Genomic DNA, 21,220 nt, shown 5'->3' on the forward strand with positions numbered 1-21,220 from the left:
GAGTTACATCTTTTGCTCCAAAAGAGCCTCCAACAGAAGCTTCAAGATGTCAGCACTTGACTCACTGTTGTCATAACACTGGGGAACTCTCTCTCTCAAATACTAGAATACTAAGAAAGCATAAGTTCTGACTTTCTGTTTACTTGTTAAGGAAACCACAGAAAATCCTTGCAGATACCATCTCTGCTTTGTGAGAATTATGAACCATACTGCTGTACTGTCAAAAGAATCCACAGGTCTAAGAGAAAGTAATGGTGAGAAAAACAAGACCATGGTTCTTTTTACTGCAATGACAACACGATAATGCAGGTAAGTCCAGTAAATATATCAAATGGGCTTTGCATCTATTACACCAAGCTCATTCTATTGAAAGGGGACTTTTCTACCGGGCCTTTGTGGAGTTTTCCAATGTCTGGTTATGGATTCTTCTTAACAAGAAAAGTATCTTCATTGGAAAGCTAAGATTTACAGAAGCAGAGAATCAACAATATTCCTCACATTTATATAGGCTTGATAGTTTTCGGGTCATTTTCACACATTATGCCGTTTCAGCCTCTCACAACAGCCCTTGGAGCGGGCAAGGCGCACGTTATCTGCATTTTTATAAATGAGCAAATGAAACGGAGAGGTTACGAACTTTCTCCATGGTGGGGCTGAAACCAGATGCCCAGGATTCACACTCTGTCGCTGACTCCCTACATCAGGGGTCCCACAGAGGAGGAAGATGTGTGATGTCTGGCCAGGTCGGTGGGGGGTTGGTTTGTTTTCTTCACGTTATTTTGTTTGTTTTACTTTGAATATGAAGGCACTGAAACAAGGTGGCAGAGCTTCCAGCTAGCCACAGGCCCCATCACATCCAACTGTGTGACTGTTTCAGACAATTACTGGGTCTTCTTGGTCCTTAAAGGTATTTGAGTTTGTGAACCCTGTGCTGAATAATTATATTTACATACTTACATGAATATAAATAATTCTATCTTAGTATCACATAACATCTTAAGAGCACATTCACATACCATGTTTCACTTGCTCCTCGTATTCCTGTTTCCTGATTAGAAAACTAAGCTTAAAAAAAAAACTGAGTGGGCTTCCCTGGTGGCGCAGTGGTTGAGAGTCTGCCTGCCAATGCAGGGGACACGGGTTCGAGCCCTGGTCTGGGAAGGTCCCATATGCCGCGGAGCAACTGGGCCCGTGAGCCACAATTACTGAGCCTGCGCGTCTGGAGCCTGTGCTCCGCAACGAGAGGCCGCGATAGTGAGAGGCCCGCGCACCGCGATGAAGAGTGGGCCCCGCTTGCCATAACTAGAGAAAGCCCTCGCACAGAAACGAAGACCCAACACAGCCATAAATTAATTAATTAATTAATTAATTAATTTAAAAAAAAAGAAAACTCACTTGCTTAGAGCTGGATTCTTTAAAAAAAAAAAAAAAAATTGAGTGATGATTTTCACAAGGTCAGGACCTAAAATGTGAATGTGTCATGTAAGAAATAACATTATGTGGGAATTTCTTAAGCAAGTTTCAAGGTAAAGTTCTTTAGATAACTGTCACGTCAAAGTTTCTGAACTTGAGTCCTCAGGTAGGCATATTTTGAAATCTGATTATCACTTAAAGGACAGTCATCATGAGTATGAGCAGAAAGGAAGCGTCCATATTTCCATTAGGAAGTCATGTACCTTCATTTTTCTCCCCAGTATTCATGAGCTTCTAATAATAAAGAATAAACAGAAAATTTCTGTTTTTTTTTTAAATCATTCAACAAAATACTAGCAAAATGAATCCAGCAATGTACAAAAGAATTATACACCATAACCAAGTGAGATATTCTGGGAATGCAAGGTTGGTTCAACATACAAAAACCAGTCAATGCAATAAATCACATTAACAGAATAAAGGACAAAATTCACAGGATCAGCTCAATAGATTCAGAAAAAGCCTCTGACAAAATCAAACACTCTTTCATGATACTAACACTCAGCAAACTAGGAATAGAAAGGAACTTCCTCAACCTGACAAAAGGCATCTATGAAAACCCACAGACAACATCATACTTAATAGTATATGACTGAAAGCTTTCCCCTTAAGATCGGGAACAAGTCAAGGATATCCACTCTCACCACTGCTATTCAACATTGTACTGGGGGTTCCAACAGACCAATCAAGCAAGAAAAAGAAATAAAAGGCATCCAGATTGGAAAGAAAAAAGCAAAACTATCTCTATCTGCAGGTGAGCTGATCTTGCATATACAAACTCTGAAGGAACACACATACACACACGCATGTACACACCACTACACAACTATTAGGATTAATGAATACATTCAGCAAGGTTGCAGGAAAAATATCAACATACAAAAAAAATAATAAAGTAAAAATATCAGTGATCCATGTTTCCATCACTAAATAATTTTTAGCAACTAAAAAGGTTGCTCTTTTATTTTCACTAATCTCAGCCTGAGATGTAGACATATAAAGTTCAGGATTTACTTTGGCTTTTTAAACGATCTATGATACTTAAATGTTTCCTGGTATACACACACTTCTAGAAAATGTGAAGGATAGATACTTTTGCTCATATAGCCAAGAAGGTTAAGTGATGAGAATTAGAAAAGATTTTGAAGCAACAAAAGATCATCTGCTAGGCCCGTTACAGAGCACTAACGGGCTTAAGTGTTAATTCTCTTCTAATGGGTCTTCTTCAAAGTACTACATAGCAGTTGTAATCAGTTCAAAATATTGCATCTTGATGCTCATACAAAGTAATGACTACGTTTTCAGTTATTAAGTTTATATTTTCACTTTGGCCCAGTCTCCCAGAGATTTTAAATACCATTAAGCACTTCACAATATTGGTGTGGACTCTTTCTTTCTTCAATTTCATTAGAATTAACATAGAAGGGGTATCTTATTCCAATAATATTGAGCATGCTCCTTACGTAACATAAACCAAACACACACAGAAAGGAAAACTGTCCTATGTTTCAGAAAGTTCTTTTCTGAAGATTTGAATACAGACCCTGCCTACTCTAAAATCTGTGAGGAATAAAGTGGGCTCGGGGTAAGACCAAGCTCTGAGAGGTCCTGCTAAGTTCCAGGAAATTCCTTTCACACCATCTACCCTAGGACCTCAATAAACACACATTCATTAATTCACATCAATGGTTAATTATCGTTCCCTCTGTATTTGTAGGTTCACTCATCTTCTTTTGTTGCTTAAATTTTTTTCAAACATCAAAGCCAGGCTCAAGTTATACGTAAAGCTTCAGTTAAAGAAAACATTAATGAGACTTTTTTTTCTGTAAAGCAGATAGTTTATTGCCTGATTCCCTTCCAATGTATATGGATTTTGCTCCTCATTCACAATTTGCTTCTAATCAGTGATAAGCAAAGTCAAGTTATTAATTTAAGAATCAGGACATAATAACTGAATAATAGTATTCTTTTCTACATGGTGAAGGCAAATTATTTATAGATGAAATGTTAAATAAACACATACTTTTAAAAACAATTTCTCTAATCTTGTAAGCTTATCACACAGAAGCTGTGGTCCTTTGGATGAAAACATTTCACCAAGGTTCTTCATCTGTCCCTTTTTTTGCAGTGAAAATTCAAGAGGTGATAAATTCCAGTAAAAAGAAAACCACAGGCCAAAAGACAGAAATCTTCTATAATATATATTATAAAAGAATATGCGACCAGACAGTTCTGTAAGCTTTTTTAAATCTTGTTATTTTTCTTTAACCTAAAAACACTGATTATATATATATATATATATATATATATACACACACATACACACACTAGTTAAGTACACGGCAGACTGTATCACTGTTTTCAATTTTTCGTTGCTCTCCCTTTAAGAGGATACGCATCCCTGCTGGTTGGCATGTGACTTGCAGTACTGCTTTGGAAAAGAAGGATAGTTTCCCTCCCTACTAATATAAGTCTTGAGCTTATGACTTATTAAGCCAGTGAAATGGGAGCCATATGACATATGCCACACCCAGCAAAAGCTCTTTTGTCCCCTCCACCAAGAGGACGGCATATTTCAAAATAGTGCCCTCTGTCAGCCTGGGTCTGAGAATGAAAAAGACACTAGAGCACAGCTGACCTTCAACTGCCACATAACATGGACAACTACACTTTGCAACTGTAAGCCACTGAGATCTGGGGGGTGTTTTGTTATTACAGCATCACCTGACAAAAGCTGGCTGATACAAACTGCAACCGTAACATTTAACCCACTTCACCATTTTAACTTATCTGTAGGTAGATAAACCTAACAGATGTCATAAACAACCCCTAGGGGAGGCTGATTTCACGTTTCAGTATGAAAGAAATATGTAATGACTCAGCTCCAGGTTTGCCAGAATCAAGCAATTTGATGCAAAGCTATCCTATGTTCTATATCAGCAATTAATGCATAGATGAGAGAAGAAGGGAATCAAGAGAACAGAAAGCAGCCAAATCGGAAGTCTATAAATATGATAACTACATGACGTAAGGTCACTGTACCAAGACCACAAGGAGCTGTCATCCCACTGGAGAATCTGGGGTCATTCTATGTCCAGAGACTGGGGAGCAAGCATATGGGTATGGACCAAAGTAGAGATATGAGGTCAAGGTATAGTCATCCATCTGAAATAATATAATGACCTCAGTTTGGTACTGACGGAAAAGAAGGAATAGAAATTTTGCCATCTGGGCTATCAAAACTCACTGCTCCTAAGTCCACCTAAACTGAACAATAATATAATTGCTTCACCAATTTTGAAGTTCTGGTTTTAACTGTTTTCTATTTTAATTAAAACACACAGAATAAATTTTAAAAACAGATAATTCTTCGCAGCTACAATGCACAGGGCTCATTATGTTAGCCCTGTGGAGTCACAAGAAGGAATCCTTGCTCTCAAGAGAAGAAAGTATTAGAGACCATCTTCTATACCTGTGTTCTGCAGTCATTAAATAAACACAAGCCCACACCTTTGGGGAAAAAAAGATATCAGCTAAAAAAATTTTTTTTAAAGATACAAACTGAAACACTGACTCATACATGCTTCTAAATATCTTTTCAGCCACAGAATGGATACAGTCATTGAATACAACTGCTAATCAAAACATTAAGTAACCATGAGAAGGGAAAAAAGAATTAATAATAAAGTTACCACTTTTTGAGGACCTACTATGTGCTGGGCTATTTATGCATATTATCTCATTTAATCTGCATAGCAAGTCAGTGGCACAGGCATTATTACCTCCATTTTATACATGAAGAAACTGAGGTTAGGAAACAGAGAGGTTCGGTTACTAGTCTAAGGTAGCGCACCTAGTATACGGCAGTCAGGACCCATTGCATGCTGGCTCCAAACCCCCTGCCCTTGCCGGTATCAAATGGCATCGTTCTAGAATTTCGTCAGCCAGGCAGATTTTTTTCCTTAATATTTAAATTGTCTTATTCAAGGATTTTTAAAGAAGACATTTAAAGTTATTTTTGTCATCTGTTTCAACATGTCACAATTCCTTAAGCCAAGAATCTATTACTGTTACTTCACCCAAATATCTCGTGACACAAATTCAGCCTCTTTACTCCTTCCATGTCATCCAAGTAACATTTCTTATAGAAGTAGTCACATAGCTAGAAGAGACAGTTTGTCTTTATGTAGAAACTAAGAAGAAACTGCAAGAAAATCTGCATGAAAAAGAATCACCTCGCAAACAATTTCAGATTATTTTCATATGGTAGTTTTACTAATTTGAGTGCTGCACCATCATTATTGTTATTAATAAAGTTACATTTAGGTGTTGGGGTAGACTGGACCAGCTGTGGTGAACAGTTGCAACCATTTTCTTCATCCATAAAACTTGTCAAATTAGTGGTTTTATGAGGATACAAAATTTTTATACATTTGAAATACTGACAAAAAGAGCAGTACCTATAATGACAATGAATTGCAGACAATCCTTGCACAGGAAAGCCTGTTCGATTAGAATTCCACTAGTCTGGAATAGACAATAACTTGGACACAGTGTATTATTCATTCCGAATTAAAAAGCTGACAGTAAACACTGTACCCGTTGCACCTGTTGGAGACCACACACACACACACACACATATATATGCATATATGTATAAATCACAAATATTTTAAGATTGGAAGGGACCTCAGAACCCATGCCCTATAATTCTGTTACTGAGAGACACCAAGATACTTCTGATAGGATGGTGGCCACAGGGAAGGACTCTGGAGCCAGACCGCCTGGCCTAAAACCCCAGCTCTGCCTGCACTGGCTGTGGGACTTTGGGCAAGGTGCTCTATACCTTTGTTTCCTTCTCTATAAAATGGGGAATAACAGAACCCGCCTCACAGGTTAGGAAGATTAAATGAGATATAGTACATGTAAAGGGCTCACTACATTTTGTGATATATAAGAAACTCTGAGGCCAAATGGGCTGAGTGCCCTTCTAAGGAGATCCTGCTATTAAATGTCAGAGCAACATCCTGGGGCACCTGACTCTGTCAGTCTTGTGCGTTTGAAAACATTTTTAAAAATCCATTTTCAACAGTCCACAATGAGAAAAGTCCACTAATTTTTTCCTGACAACGTAGCCTCATCCAATTCCTTCTGAATCAAAATTACTTCTAAAAACACTCTAATTAAATTACAGAGGATCTGACACAGGTTTACGCTAACGTGGCTTAGTCAGTTTTTCAAAAATAGGTATTTCAAAAATACCTATGAAACACTTATAATTTACTGTTCCGAGTCTAATATTTGATACTATCCTCTTCTCAGCGGTTCCATTCTCTGAAACTCCCATTTCTCATAGGGATTTTTTAAGTCTCCGCTGCCCCCCACGTTTGGACATCTGGAACCACCTTGCGTTCTTCCTCTCCTCCTGGGCCCGGCCGGCCCACGCCCTTCTCTGAGACCTTCCTCCCTGAGCTCAGCCCCTCCCTCCCCTCCGCAGTGAGAGCATTCAGTCTCTTTCACTCCCACTGCCCAGTCCCCAAACCTCCTCAACGAGAGAGTCCTCTAAAGCAGCTGACCATGGTGGGGAGTGGGTGGGGAGGGACAGACTGGGAGTCTGGGGTCAGCAGACGCAAACTAGTATATACACAGTGGGGAAAAAAAGGAGGTCTTACTGCATAGCCCAGAGAACTATATTCAACATCCTGTAATAAACCAGAAGGAAAAAGTATATATATATATATATATGTATATATATACACATACATACATACATATATATATATATACACACATACATATACACACACACATATATATATACATATATATATGTATTGATATAACTGAATCCCTTTGCTGTACAGTAGAAATTAACACAACACTGGAAATCAACTATACTTCAATAAAATAAAAAATAAAGCAGTCGACTGTGGCCCCCACTCTCTTCCGGCTCTCACCTCTCTGCACGGGCTGCCTTCCCTCCCACTGCCCCTGTGGCTCCTCAGCCTATGTGCTCCCTCCTCACTCTTCCTGGATCATCTTGTCCAATCTCATGGCTGTCACTATGTATGCTGACAACTCCCAAATCTTTATTTCTGTCCCTTCCTTCTTCCTAAAGGTCACTACCATACAGCAAACTTCCTGCCGGCAACTCTACCTGCACAGCCCACAGGCGTTCCAAATGGAACGCTGTAAAATCTAAACACTCCATCCTTCCCCAGTCGGCTTGCTTCTCCTCCTATACTCCCCACCTCATCACACAACCTCAACAGCCTGAAAGCATCTTTGGCCCCTCACCCTCCATCATTCCCCCAACCAGTCAGCAAGTTTCCCAATGTAATCTCCTACACCAGGGGTCCCCAAGCCCCGGGCCGCAGACCCCTGTTAGGAACCGGGCCACACAGCAGGAGGTGAGTGGCGGGGTGAGCAAGCGAAGCTTCATCTGTATTTACAGCCGCTCTCCATTGCTCGCATTACCACCTGAGCTCCACCTCCTGTCAGCATTACGGTGAGTCGTATACTTACTTCACTATATACTACAATGTAATAGTAATAGAAATAAAGTGCACAATAAATGTAATGCACTTGAATCATCCCGAAACCATCCCCCCGCCTCCCCGGTCCGTGAAAAAATTGTCTTCCATGAAACCGGTCCCTGGGGCCCAAAAGGTTGGGGACCTCTGCCCTACACACTCTTCTAGTCATCCCCTTCCCTCCATCCTCCCTGCCTGACCTGATCCTCCAGACGTGGCCCATCACAGCCACCAGACTCACCCATGTCAAATGCCTTCTAGAAATAATAAAATGCAAGTGTGGGGGGCTTCCCTGGTGGCGCAGTGGTTGAGAATCTGCCTGCCAATGCAGGGGACACGGGTTCGAGCCCTGGTCCGGGAAGATCCCACATGCCGCGGAGCAACTGGGCCCGTGAGCCACAACTGCTGAGCCTGCGCGTCTGGAGCTTGTGCTCCGCAAGAAGAGAGGCCGCGACAGTGAGAGGCCCGCGCACCGCGATGAAGAGTGGCCCCTGCTCGCCGCAACTAGAGAAAGCCCTCGCACAGTAACGAAGACCCAACACAGGCAAAAATAAATAAATAAATAATAAAATTGCAAGTGTGACCATTTTGTTCCCCTGCTCAAACGGCAGGCCATCACCTAAGGGAAAATGTCCAAGCTCCTCGGGATGCCACATGAAGCCCTCCACACCCCAAACGCCTCTCCTGTTGCTGCTTACCTGGAATGCTTCAGACCCACAACCTACCTGTGTTTGTTGCTGCTACTGTCACAACATGCTATTTTGCACCTCTTTGCCCTGGCTTACATTGTTGCACCTGGCACACACCCTGCTCCCCGACTCCTAGCCTAACTCCTGCTCACCCTTTGAAACTCAAATCGAATGTCACGTTCCCCAGGAAATCTTCCCTACAACTCCACAATGGATAGGGTACCCTTTTATGTACTCCACAGGATTCCCTATTAGAGCAGGTAAAAAACCTACTGAGATTATCTGAAAGAATCTGAGGCTTACATACACAGACACAGAGGGCTAAAAATGTGGCATTGACTTCTGTGTCTGGCTTAATAAGTAGTTGCTCATCTCAACCCAGAAACCTATAAATCTAGAGAAGGAGGGTTATGAAGAGCAGCTTAAGGCATCCATACTGTGTTACATTATTGTATATAATATTTCAGGACACTAAAAATATTATTTTTGTCCTGTGGAGGGATAACAGTAAAGAATAGAAATTAATTTATGTAACTAATTTTCTACCTAAATATTAGAAACGAAAATACCATACTTCCTCCCTTTTTCGATGATAAATATTTAATTTCCATACTCAGAACCTGTTAACTCAGCCTTGGAGTTTTAATTCAAGTTGCAGCGGTTGGGGGGAGGGCCAGGTGGTAGGTAAAATTCACGGCTTTCCCATAAGATACTTTTCTCAGGTATCAATGAGAATAATAAGTTTAATACTCTACTTATTGAAAAACAAACACACACTCTAAAGGAAAGTCACCCAAAAGATTTAGTTCTCAGAAGCCAAGCCATATTCTAGGGAAGGATCTATCTTTAGTGAAAAAAACACGAATGGGAGAGTCCACGTGGTTCCAGCTGAGCGGCACTCCCGCCCCGGCACACGGACATTCTTCTGAGAAGGACTCAGCCCTGCAAGCAACATCTGTCCTGAGCTCCAAATGATCGGGGCGTTCAGGAAGAGCATGGGCCTTCCTGCCTCACCCCAACCTGAGCCGAAACAACGGGAGCCAGGTGAAGACTTCATCCTGCACTTACACAGCCAGCCTTACAACTGGTATACCAGAGTAATACAGTATAAACCACTGGATTTTCCACCAAAGAGGGAAGGCTGCTGCATACGGATGTTAGCTGAAGTAGTATGCTTCCCCCATCACCGCTGATGCTGCGGCCTGCTTCCTCAGGATGACAGACAGCTTAACATATTTTGTTCCGAGGGTCTCTAAAGCTACACCCTCTCGTCCAGGGAATCCTCATTTCCACCACTGCTATGGACCAGGAGAGCGGCTAAACAGCACATTTCACAAGGTGGAGGGACCAACCCATTCCGGACCCAGAGCCTCTATTTCAGTGAACTGCAGAGGCCATGGCCAGTGGAGACACCTGCCCCTCAGCCTGAGGTAAAGCCCTCAACCTCCAACAGCACTTTCCTCCTCAGCAACTCTGAGAAATGACACCAACGGGCTCCCTGCCGTGGAGTATGGCTGCTATGAAAGGGAGCAAGCTGGGCCATGTTGACAGCCTATCTCCTTAGTCAAGCCCCAATTCTGAATAACGAAGTTCAGAATTTAGCTGATGGCCAGCAGTCGCTTTTTTGTTCTGAAGGAACTCTTGGGTGTGCCTTCTTAGGACCCAACAGAGAAAACCACTAACTCTGAGAGACCCCTTTGGGGGGAAGTTGTGCAAATCACCTGACTATTCTGTTATTTGTTTCATTACTGAGAGTCAATAAATAGTGTTTGCTCCAGTGTGAGAGAAAATACATTAATTTGATGATACGAGTACAAATCAAAGCAATAACCAAACACATGCTTTCCTTACAATGGGTCTGATCTATCTCCATGCTTGAGGGCAAGAGTTTCCCTCTCACCTGTTCCCAGAAAGAAAAGTTACATGGAATGCAACATCACCTATTTCACGAAATGGTTAAACACAATTAGTCAGATAACATAATGGATTATGAGGTAGAAGGCAATATCACAGCCACTAAAAGCACAAATGCAAAGTACTGCACCAAACAACAGGCTAAAAAGCTATTGCGAACACTTCCTCTGTGGGTTCACATGTGTCCTAAGACTGCAAGATTTAAAGGAGTCACTATCGTTCCTTAAAAGTCAGCTCTGTTTTCCCAATCTGAAATGGTCACAATTGTGTAAGCCCAACCTATCTTGCTCTTATCAGCCACAGTCTTCCATGCCTATCTCAGAGAATGGAAATGTGTGTGTGTGTGTGTGTGTGTGTGTGTGCATGCACACACACACACAAACCCTCATTAAGAAGATAAACTTCCCGCCAATCTCACAGCACAAAGTCAACCGCGCTGTATTTACTCACATAATCAGTCCCATCTGCACTTATTCTTCTAATGAAGTAGAAATGGAAATTAAACGCGGAAACTGCAGCTAAGTCTGACCACCTGAGGGACTCGGGGCACTCCGTGGTGGGGAAGAGGGAGAGGTGGCCGGCAGTGCTGGGAGAGAAGGTCCCCATCGGATGCTCTGAGCCCACCATGGGTTCCACCAGGGGCTGAGCTGCAATTTATTTTAGGACACTGGGAAAGATGCAATTTGCAGCTATGGCCACAGGGTAGTGCAGTAATTCTGCAAAATAGTTACCCCCCTCTCCCATCACTGCCACCTCCCTGCCCCACCCTACCCCCAGCTCCCTGCCAAAGAGAACGGGGACTTTTGGTCTGAGTCCTGGGCACCTACAGGAGCGCTTGTGAGATTCCCGACAAATCCAGAGTGTTTCTAAGACTCTGAATCCAGTTACTCTCAGCATTGGCTCCTGAAGAAGAAGGACTCCGTCTCTGAAGGGCTGACAAGAACTGTAAAGCTATAAAAAGTGATTAGCCTATTTATTACAAACTTTGTTTACTTAGGTTTTTATGTTTATTTCCCACTCTATCCCCGCTAGGATACAATTAACCACCCCCTCACTCATCAAAATTGTATTAGAAAGACTCACAAAAATAAAATAAATGCTGCATCTAAATGTAACCTCCTGGCACTGTGGAATTGTAATGTTATTATACAAAGCCTCCTCAAAATAAAAAGAAGATGATGCAGAATTTTTAAAGAGCTTCTTTTCAAAGGAATTTTTATCCTTTTAATTCTTGCCTCTCAAGGTTTGGTCTATGGACCAGCAGTTATACCTGGGAGCTGGTTAAAAATGCAGAATCATAGCCCTACCCTGCACCTATTAAATCAGAATCTATATTTTATCAAGATCCCTAAGTTACCTGGATGCACGTTAAAGTTTGAGAAACGCTGGCCTGAGTGCTAGGTAAGCATATGGACCTTTGTTTTCAAAACTGTTTTCTAAGCCCTAAGTCTTTTCTTCCTCTCAAGATACAATTTAAAGAAAAACAAATATATTTTTACATTTGAAAACAAAACAGACAGATTATTTCCCAGAATCGGTGATGATCCACTAGAGTAAAGCCTTTTTCTATCTAAACTGCCAGGTAACTAATTAACATTTCAATGAACGTTGACGGAAAATTTGGTCTGTCACCTCATAACTCAGGTAAAAAATGCAGGTATGACAAGAAAAATTTAACTAAGACTAACAGACTCGTATTGCAGCACTCCAGAGGATTTTTGGAAACTAATTTCCTGTCATAAAAAAAAAAGGAAAAATAAAATTATTTCAGCTCAAGTTAAGCATGTAACTCTAAACTGAGTTGCTATGATAGCGTGGTCTCCAAATTACAGTCACCGTTGTTTACCTCGGCTAACAAAGAGCCTCCGGAGAAGAAATTACGTGAAGAAGCGTCAGTACCCTCCACGCCTTTCTCCATATGAGTGGAGAAACTGCAGAGGGGAAAATACACAAGTGAATACAATTAATGACTTTGGCTCTCTTTGATTCCTGCTCCCCTGTGATGGGGATGATCATAGAATCCTGAAGCTGGAAGGACTCAGAGATAACTTCTTGCTGTTGGTCCACTTACTCTGGAAAGCTCTTTCTACAAAGTCCCCGGCAAGGGGTCTACAGCCTCCCACGGACAGGTCATTGTTACCCTCTGAGACAGCCTTGTCACACCACTGTTAGATAACCTCACACCCACTGATTTACTTATATCCTTGGACAACCCAGCGAAACACCTGGAAACACTCAGAGGCCTCTATCACATCCCCAGGTGTTAGTTTCCATAGACTAAACCCATTAAGTTTCTTGGATAGTGTGGTATCCTCTCATCCTGGTATAACTGTGTTATTTTGTTTCTGTTGAAGCTAAATTATGATTAGCCTGACATAATTTAATGAGACCCACAGAGCCAAATGAAGTCATTTGATGTAATGGGTGGTAATTCAATACATTCTTGGTGAAACATCAAAGATTATGTAATGGTTAATATATCTACATTTGTTACTAGTACAACCATTAAGTAAGGACGTATTTGTCTGCTCAACTATGACGTACAACTAAGAAAAACTACCAGCCTCTACTCAAGAATGTCCCTGGGTCCCATTACCGGGAACAAAACTCCGCACCAGATGGATGACCTGACCCAACGTGACCTTTCTGTATCCTTCCTTGTGTATGATAAAGAGACGTTTTGAAGGAAGCAAAGGGTATAAAAGAAAACTGCATTTGGCATTCACAAAGCAATTGACACTTTTATTACTTAACATCACAACCTTATGAGGTAGGCCAGTATAAGTGCTGTTGTTTTATAAGTGATTAAGCCAAGACTGAGAATAGGAAATGAGAAAGATGGTGAGCTGCCCAGGGCCAAACAGAAAGGGAGGCTGGAGCCAACTGAATTCAGAAACCTCAATTAAATTCCCAAACAAATGAAAACAGGCAACACTGAAAATAAGTTTTATGGATTTCACTTTGAAACAAAACAAGGAAACATTATGTTACCATTAAATGATATTTAAAATCGTCTTTTTAAAATCGTCTTTTATGTCCTTGATTTTGCCCCCAAGGCTTTATTCCCAAAATAAAGAAAATTTAAACAGGCAAACTTATTCCAGGTTGAAAATTCCATTTACACAGGAAAAAAAAAAATCTTGCATTTCATTTTCAGAGGTTTTTTTTTTCTTAATTTGACTGTTACATTAACCAATATTATGCCAAAGGGCCTTGTTCAAGTTGCTAAATATAAAGTGGCATAGATTAGACCCATTCTGGTTCACAGGGACATTCTCCCGGAATAGATTTTCAGCATTTTATAAGCCTCCTACATTTTCACAAAAGAGACTCTGGAACACAGGAAAGAATTATTTCCCCACACACAATACTCATGTTCATCGTCATCAAAAGGCACTTGGTTAAAACTCATCTGCACATCCAGCGCCCATCCTCCGTTATCCTGACACCGAGCTTGAGAGCTTGAGCCCTCAACTTCGAGGCCCTGAATTAACAAATCCCCCGCCAGCTTCTTCCAAAACACACCACCCACGGTACCACAAGTGGATGCACCCCTCAGCTCCCGGCCCCCAGCACTCCACTGCTTCCCATCCACACCTCCCTACCTCCTCCACGATGGCCATCAGTCCCTTCACGGAGTCAGCCCTCCGGCCCTCGCCCTGAAAGCCACTCTGCTGGAAACTTTCTCATCCCTGCACCTGGGGAAGCCCTTCGCCACGCCCTGGGTGTGTTCTGCGGCTCTCGGCCAATGACGGCCACCGCAGCCAACCAGTCCACCACTTCGGGCCAATGAGAACGAGCGGGGCCAACGGGGCTAGACCTATGGGCTCCAGGACGCCCGGCGCTCAGGCCACGCCCAGCGAAGGTGATGGGTCCCAGGTGCGTCTCTCCTGTGCTCCGTGTTCTTGCAAACTGCTTTCACCCCTACGGGCTGACGAAAGGGATAGGGATAGGCCTTAAAATGTTTGCTTTGTTGGGGCTGGAGGGAAGGGCTAATAAGGGTCAAGATCAGGGATCCGGGCAGTTGTCTGACTCTACCCCGGGGAGCCTAAGGAGGCCTGGAAGAAGGCGATTGACTTGCAGAGGACCAAGTGGGTCAGCAGGCACTACTGGAGACGAAGTTGTTAGTGCCTCCACCTGGCTCCCCTTCCCCCCACAGGAGTGCAGTACATCTTCCACCTGAGTTAGTTAATAAATTCATCTTCACCCAACGAGCTCCACGCTTTATTTCCTCCTTATTTCTAGTCAGGGCCTTCGCTCTACGTGGACTTTCCTCCTTTTTATTTTCTCTTTCTGAAAGTCCACTTCTCCAAGAGGCGTTCCACAGGCCCCTCAGCCCTAAAGGTCTCTTCCCCTCCCAACAGGATGCGCCCTCCTCCCCCTCAAATGGGCAGCGTCAGCTTTGTACAGCAGATATGGATGTGGACGGCTTATTCTCCTACAAGTTCCTCGCAAACGCTCTGTTTCCTAGGCATCGCTACAGTAAGTTTCTTTTTTCCCCTAAACTACAGGTTTCAATGCATGGATGGGGAATTTTTTTTAAAAATAGAATAGAAAATATCAAAGTACACCTCCCATAATATGGATAAGTGTTATTTCATGACACTTGTTTCAGTTATGAGTATGTGTGCACACAAATGATGTGGTGGGTTGCAATGTTAAACATACTTGTTACTGTGAGTCATGGTATAAAACGTTTGAAAGCTACTGCTCTCTGGTACCTAACCTAGAGGGATGCCTAATGCTCTATGAATGCTTACTGAATTGAACAAATTGGTGAGTATGATACAATCCACTTATTACAACTTCAAAGGTTCCACTTTGAAAGAATATAAAGTATAATGCCTCCTGGAACAAAAGTAAATGGATTCTGGGCTATGTGAAGCTATGGGGCGATGGGGCGGGGGAGTAGTAGAGAGGGATCTGAATATTTACTATTTTATTTCAACAGACTTTCTCCCCAGTAACTAACATGTGTCTATATTTAAGGGAGATTAAATACAATTTTGACCAAGTTCACTGTGGAAAGCTTTTCTCATTCACTGAAACCACCTCATGATTACAAAGTTCTGCATCTTTAAAATATTTGGTATAGGTAATTCCACCATGATTCATAAAAGGATCTTTCAGAGACACCATGAAAGCCTTTGTTCCAGTTCTTTCTTTGCCCAAGATGCCGCTATGTCCTCTCAATACCCCACCCCCACCGTCTGTAAAAAATCCCATTCATCTTCCAAGGCTTAGTTCAAAGGCCACCTTTTCCACGGAAGCCTTTTTTTTTTAAACTCGATTTTTCCACTTTCCCTCCTCCACCACCCACCCCAGTCCCAAATATGGTCTTTTTCACTTCTGAATCACCAGTGCCGAAACGTTTTTATACTTGTGTCCTTGTCTTATCCCCACTAGACAATAAGACGCACAACCCATGGTTTACTCTTCTCTGTATCCCCTGTGGCAACCAGCATGAGGTCTTGTATTTAAGAGATGATCAATAAAATTTGTTAAGTGAATAAATGAAAGCAACTGTTACCCTGTTCAAAGGGATGGTCATTATTTTAAAGGCCCTGAGGAAGGGCGCACATTCCCAGCAGCTGATCAAAAGCTGGTGGAGAACAGGAAGAGGAGCCAAGGGGATAGAGGAGGAGTCTGAGAAGGAGTTCTGCTCCTCTGGTCACCCGCCCCTGTAAACTTACTGAATCCCCCCAGCTCTTCAGGGATTCGGCTCTACCGAATGAAACTAGGGAGCCGGGTATAGAATGAATGCCTCCACCTTGTTCCAAATTCTTCCTTCGTACTTCAAACCAGAAATGGGAAGTGGAACTAGAGGTGGGAATTAGGGCAACCCCTCTCAATTTTAAGGCGTGGCTGAAAAGAAAAGTTGAAACAGCCATCTGGATAATTCAGGCTCAAAATCTCCCCCTCCACCTTGAAAAATAAGTATGGGAGTTTCTGGAGGGCAAGGAAGGAGGGGTAAGGGTGTGTGCAAGGAAGCAGAGAAGATTAAATTCAATAGTACTGAGCTTTTCTCTTCATATTGTCTATACAGTCATTTGGGGACACTTCCAGTGACCACTAGACTAAGCTAGCTCAGATTCAAAGCCACAGTCACAACTAACAAACTGCAATTTGTTTTTTCGGAAAACGATGCCCACCAATGAGGAAAAATTGTTTGTTAAAATACCATTTTCCTTTGCCATTCATCTGTACCTTCCCCCCCTCAAAGAAAAGTGTTTTTCTAAAAGGGATTAAAGAAAGAAGTTTTTAGTAGTCTCTATTTTAAATTTATATACATTTTAGAAGTTAATTCAAGTAGGGCAGCAGACGTAATTTCCTAAATCATGGTATTGTTTTCAAATCTTTAATTTTAAATTAATATAATTAAGGGCTCTGACCTTCTCTTTCTTTTATATTTTAGCAGAACCTTAATTTCCAGTCCATCAAGGTTTTGTTTTGTAATTAATTTCAGAGCTGCTCTCATAAACTGGGAATACATCTGCAATACTATAGAAAATACGCTGGATTTGAAGTCAGAAAACTGAGTTTTGAAATTAATGCTAGGTTCGAATATGGCTTCTCTACTTCTAGATGTGTGACCTTGGGCAGGTCACCTGATCTTCCCCACCCTCAATTTCCCAATCTGTAAAATGGGAATAACAATAGTTATTGCTTGTTTCCTAAGGTTGCTCTGAAGATTAAATGAACTAAGACATGTAATGTACTAGAACAGAGTTAAAGCATTCTAAAGTACATGCATTGTACTTAGAACAGTGTCTGGCTAAATGTTTGGTAAATGTTAGTTTAAAAATTCCGCTGTCATTTGTTTTACGGTCTCAGTAAAGCCATTTTACAGTTCAAAGCCTCCATTTCCTTGTCTGTAAAATGGGACTACTACCACTTACCACTTCTGGGATTGTTATGAGATTCAAATAAGAAAACAATGGATATGAAAATGTTTGACCCACAGAAAGCACTCAAATGTTAGTTATTTGGGGTCACCTATAAGCTTAAAAACAAGCCATAAACTTAAAAACTTATAAAGTCAACCATAAAATTGAGTTAGAAAATACCATCCAAAAAATTCATCCATGACTGAGAAAATGTCTGGGTTAGAAATGCATACTCAAAGAGTTTGGTTTATCTTTAACTGATGAGACATACATAAGCTCTTAGAAGATATAAATTCTACATCTGCAAACTAGAAACACTCCCTCAGTCAAGCCAAACTGTCCTACTATATTGTAAGCAAGAAATCCTGCACAGTTTCATAAGCCAAAGACAAATTGATGGATTGATTAAAATCTGCGTGTACAGTAGCTTTTTAAAAATGTTTTTAAAAAATTTTTTAAATAATAAAAGTACATAGCTAATGTAAATTTCAAGTCAATTCAAGAGGCATTTATTATGTAACTGTGCTCCAGGTAACTCAGCTGGGAACTAAAGATGCAGAGGGAAAGACAGCTCAGGCCTGTGCTAGAAAAGCCACAGATTACGGCTGATAATTTCAAAATATCACTTGTAAAAGTCATGAGGGCTTCAGTTTTGAGTCAGCAAGCAGACAAGCAGCCTAAAAACCTGCCAAAACAAAAAGTTCTTCCTTTTGACTGAAAATGTGACTTTTAAAAGCAAAAGTCAATTTTAAAGCACAGTTTCTACCTGCAAACCTACTGAATTTGTGCCAGAAACCAACATTTCTAAGTGTAAACCTGTAAAGTAATAGGTATCTGTAAATGAAAGGCTGAAATAACCCCAGCAGCAACAACACAGTAATTAGCGACTTTTATAGAGTAATAACATGTTTCATATTCTTTCTACACTGGCTCTTTGAAGTTTCCAGTGTAATATATAAAAGTTTTATTACATTAGGGCCCATCCTTGTGTATTTTATAGGCACCAGCATTATGCAGAGCAAGCTGTACTTACTCATCCTGGGATCTTTTATAAGAAACTGCTCGATAATGCACTAGCTTTGTGTCCAGTTTAGTTAGTTACACCTGGCTTTAGACAGATCAGTCACTGGAAGCCTGCAGCATGGAAAATATACACATTTCCACATGTTATATACGATCTGTAAATCAAAAGGCAGTTTAGCTTTAAAACTGCCCACTGCATATTCATGTGCACACCACTTGCAGTTTTAGACACATGTGAACTCTTTACTGAATTAAAGAAAAAGGGGGGGGGGACCAAACCTCAGCTCTACAATAAGCGATTACCAGGGGCAGAACAGAATGCAGTTAATATGCTTGTTCCACAGATGTTCATTCCCGTAAATATTAAACATAACACAAGTTCCTCCAGGAATATGTAGGCGGTAATTTTACCACCTGAATAGGGCTGGTTGGAAACATTTAGGAGATTGGGGCGGGGGGGGGGGCGGGGGGTGGATAAGAGGGATGTGGAAACAGCCAATGGGATTTTTAACACACCCGCAACTAGAATTAAACTGCTTCCAGCGGCGCTTTACCTACAGTAGCTGCTCAATATGGGAACCCCGAGCCACAGAACCCCGAGCCCTCTTCCACAGCCTCCCGCTCCCCAGGCTGCGAGCTTTGAGCGCGGAATAAAGGGATACACGGGGCGCCGGTGGGCTGGAGCGGGGACAGGAGTGTAACCGTGGCCAGGCGGGGTGTGAAGAAAGGGCTCAAAGGAATTGCGAACCTCGAGGAAATGAGTCTCCCAGGGCCAGGGCCTCAGAATTCCCGCACGGAGAAGCACTCGCCCCCTGCCCTCGGGTTCACTTTCCATCTCGAGTGGGAGAGACAGAAAGGATGCGGCCGCCAAGACCCGGCGCAGACAGGCAGGAGGCTGGAGCATCCTCTAAGGGCACTTCGCAGCGGCCACAACTCCAGAGGGTCGCTGGTGTGAACCGGCAGCCCTCGGAGAAGAAGGGGGGCGCGAATGGAGGGAAGGGAGGTGAGAGGGGCCGGGGGGCCGAGGGGTGGATCCCCCGGCACTAGTGACACGTTCTAGAAATCGGTTCCTTTTCTCTCCACGGCTGCGCTCTGCCCTCGGCTCTCCAGATCACCGGCCCCCGGGCTAGGGCGGGCAGCACCGGGGGGAGGGGACGGGAAAGGGGGGCGAGAAGACGGGCGGGCGGCCGGGCCACCCGCCGGGGGAGGCGGGAAGGAGCCGGCGCGGCGGGCGCCCCCGACCCACCCCGCCCCCACGGCGGCCGGTCGCCCGAGCCCCCCGCCCAGGTGAGGGCGCGCGGGCCGCCGCGGTCGCCCCCCGCTGCTCGCTCGCTCGCTGGCTCGCGCCCGCCCGGCCGGCACGGGGACTCACCACAGCGACTCGAGGTCCCATTCCTGGAGCAGGGCTAAGTCGAAGCTGTCCATGGTGGGAGGTGTCAGCGCCGCCGCCGCCACCGTCGTCGCCGCCGCCGCCGAGGCTCGGGCCGCCCGCGCGCTGCAACGAAAGGCGCCGCTCAAGGTGCATCCCGGCCGCTCCGGAGCGGCCGCCGCCCGCCCGCCCGCTGCCCGCTCCCGGCTCGGGGCTCCCGGCGCCCCCCTCCCCGCCTCTGGGCCGGCCGGGCTGCTGGCGGCGGCCGGCGCACTCACCCGCTCGCCGGCTCGCGCAGGCACACTCCGCAGAGAGCGGCGAGATCGCCGCCGCCGCCGCCGCCTCGCCCCCCCCCCACCCCCCGCGCCCGCCCCTCCTCCCGCCCTCGCGGCGGCCCGGCCCGCTGCAGCCGCCGCCGCCGCCGCCGCGCCGCGCCGCGCCGCTCCGCGCCCGCCCGCCTTTCTCCTCGGGGAGGCGCGTGTGCGCGGGCGAGGCCGAAACGCGCGCGCGCCGTGAGCCCCGCGCCGCGCCCGCCCCGCGCGCCCCTGCGCTCCCCGCGCCGCTCCCCGGGTCCCGGCAGCTCGCAGGCCTCGCCGCCCCGCCCGCCGCGACCCCCGCGTCCCTCCTCCGCCGCCCCTGGCCTCCCGGGGGCGCCCAGCGCGGTCGGGCGAGCGGGGGCGAGGGTCGGGCGGCGGCGCAGAGGGCCGGGATGCGGAGCCCGCCCGGCCTGCCGCATCTTCTGCCCCGGCCCCGCCCGGCCTCTCCCGGGTGCACGCACTTCTTGGGGGCCCCGGGCTTCTCCTAAGCGGCCAGGCGCCCCCGCGGCCCGGGCGGTGAGGCGGCTGCCGACCTGGGTGGGTGCTGGGAGATGCCCCTGACGCCCCCGGAGCGGGGAGAGTTGGCGGTGCAGCCTGCAGCAGCGCCGTAAACAAACCGTTTAAAATATCTGGAGCCAGTAAGTTAAGTGAAATCAAGGGGATCAGGGAAGAAGCCTCTTCTGACGGGACCTCCAGTTTGGCCTACAGTGGGGGTCCCCCCCCTCCTGTCCTCTAGCTGGCCGGACCCTGGAAACCCACCTCCTTTCTGTTTCTTTCGGGGAAGGGTGACAGGCCTCTGGGGGGTAGAATGCAAACTTCCAGCCCTATCTGGAAGTCTAGAGAGCGGCGTATTGTCTGCTAGAAGGATGAAAGAGTGTCACTGTGGCTCCTAAAAATTAAGTTCTTACTATTACTACTTCCTTGAGTTTAAAGATCATTTCCCCCTCCCTTGCTTGTGTAAGTGCTGAGCCAAAACCCAGAACCCCTCTTTTGTCCCCTGACTCCCTTGTCCTCT

General features: G+C 44.5%; 1 protein-coding gene across 3 annotated transcripts in view; it reads right to left on the minus strand.

The window, feature by feature from the left end:
• Positions 1 to 20,018, minus strand: part of AFF3 (ALF transcription elongation factor 3) — a 558,597-nt gene extending 538,579 nt beyond the window's left edge. For all 3 annotated transcript variants that reach the window (XM_061168528.1, XM_061168527.1, XM_061168526.1), the window contains exon 1: positions 19,892 to 20,018. In XM_061168528.1, coding sequence (XP_061024511.1) covers positions 19,892 to 19,944 — 53 coding nt within the window. In that variant the 5' untranslated portion in view covers positions 19,945 to 20,018. The remainder of the gene's footprint in view (positions 1 to 19,891) is intronic.
• Between the last annotated feature and the right edge of the window lie 1,202 nt (positions 20,019 to 21,220).

The sequence above is a fragment of the Eubalaena glacialis genome, chromosome 14, assembly GCF_028564815.1.
Source record: "Eubalaena glacialis isolate mEubGla1 chromosome 14, mEubGla1.1.hap2.+ XY, whole genome shotgun sequence".
NCBI classification, from domain to species: Eukaryota; Metazoa; Chordata; class Mammalia; order Artiodactyla; family Balaenidae; genus Eubalaena; species Eubalaena glacialis.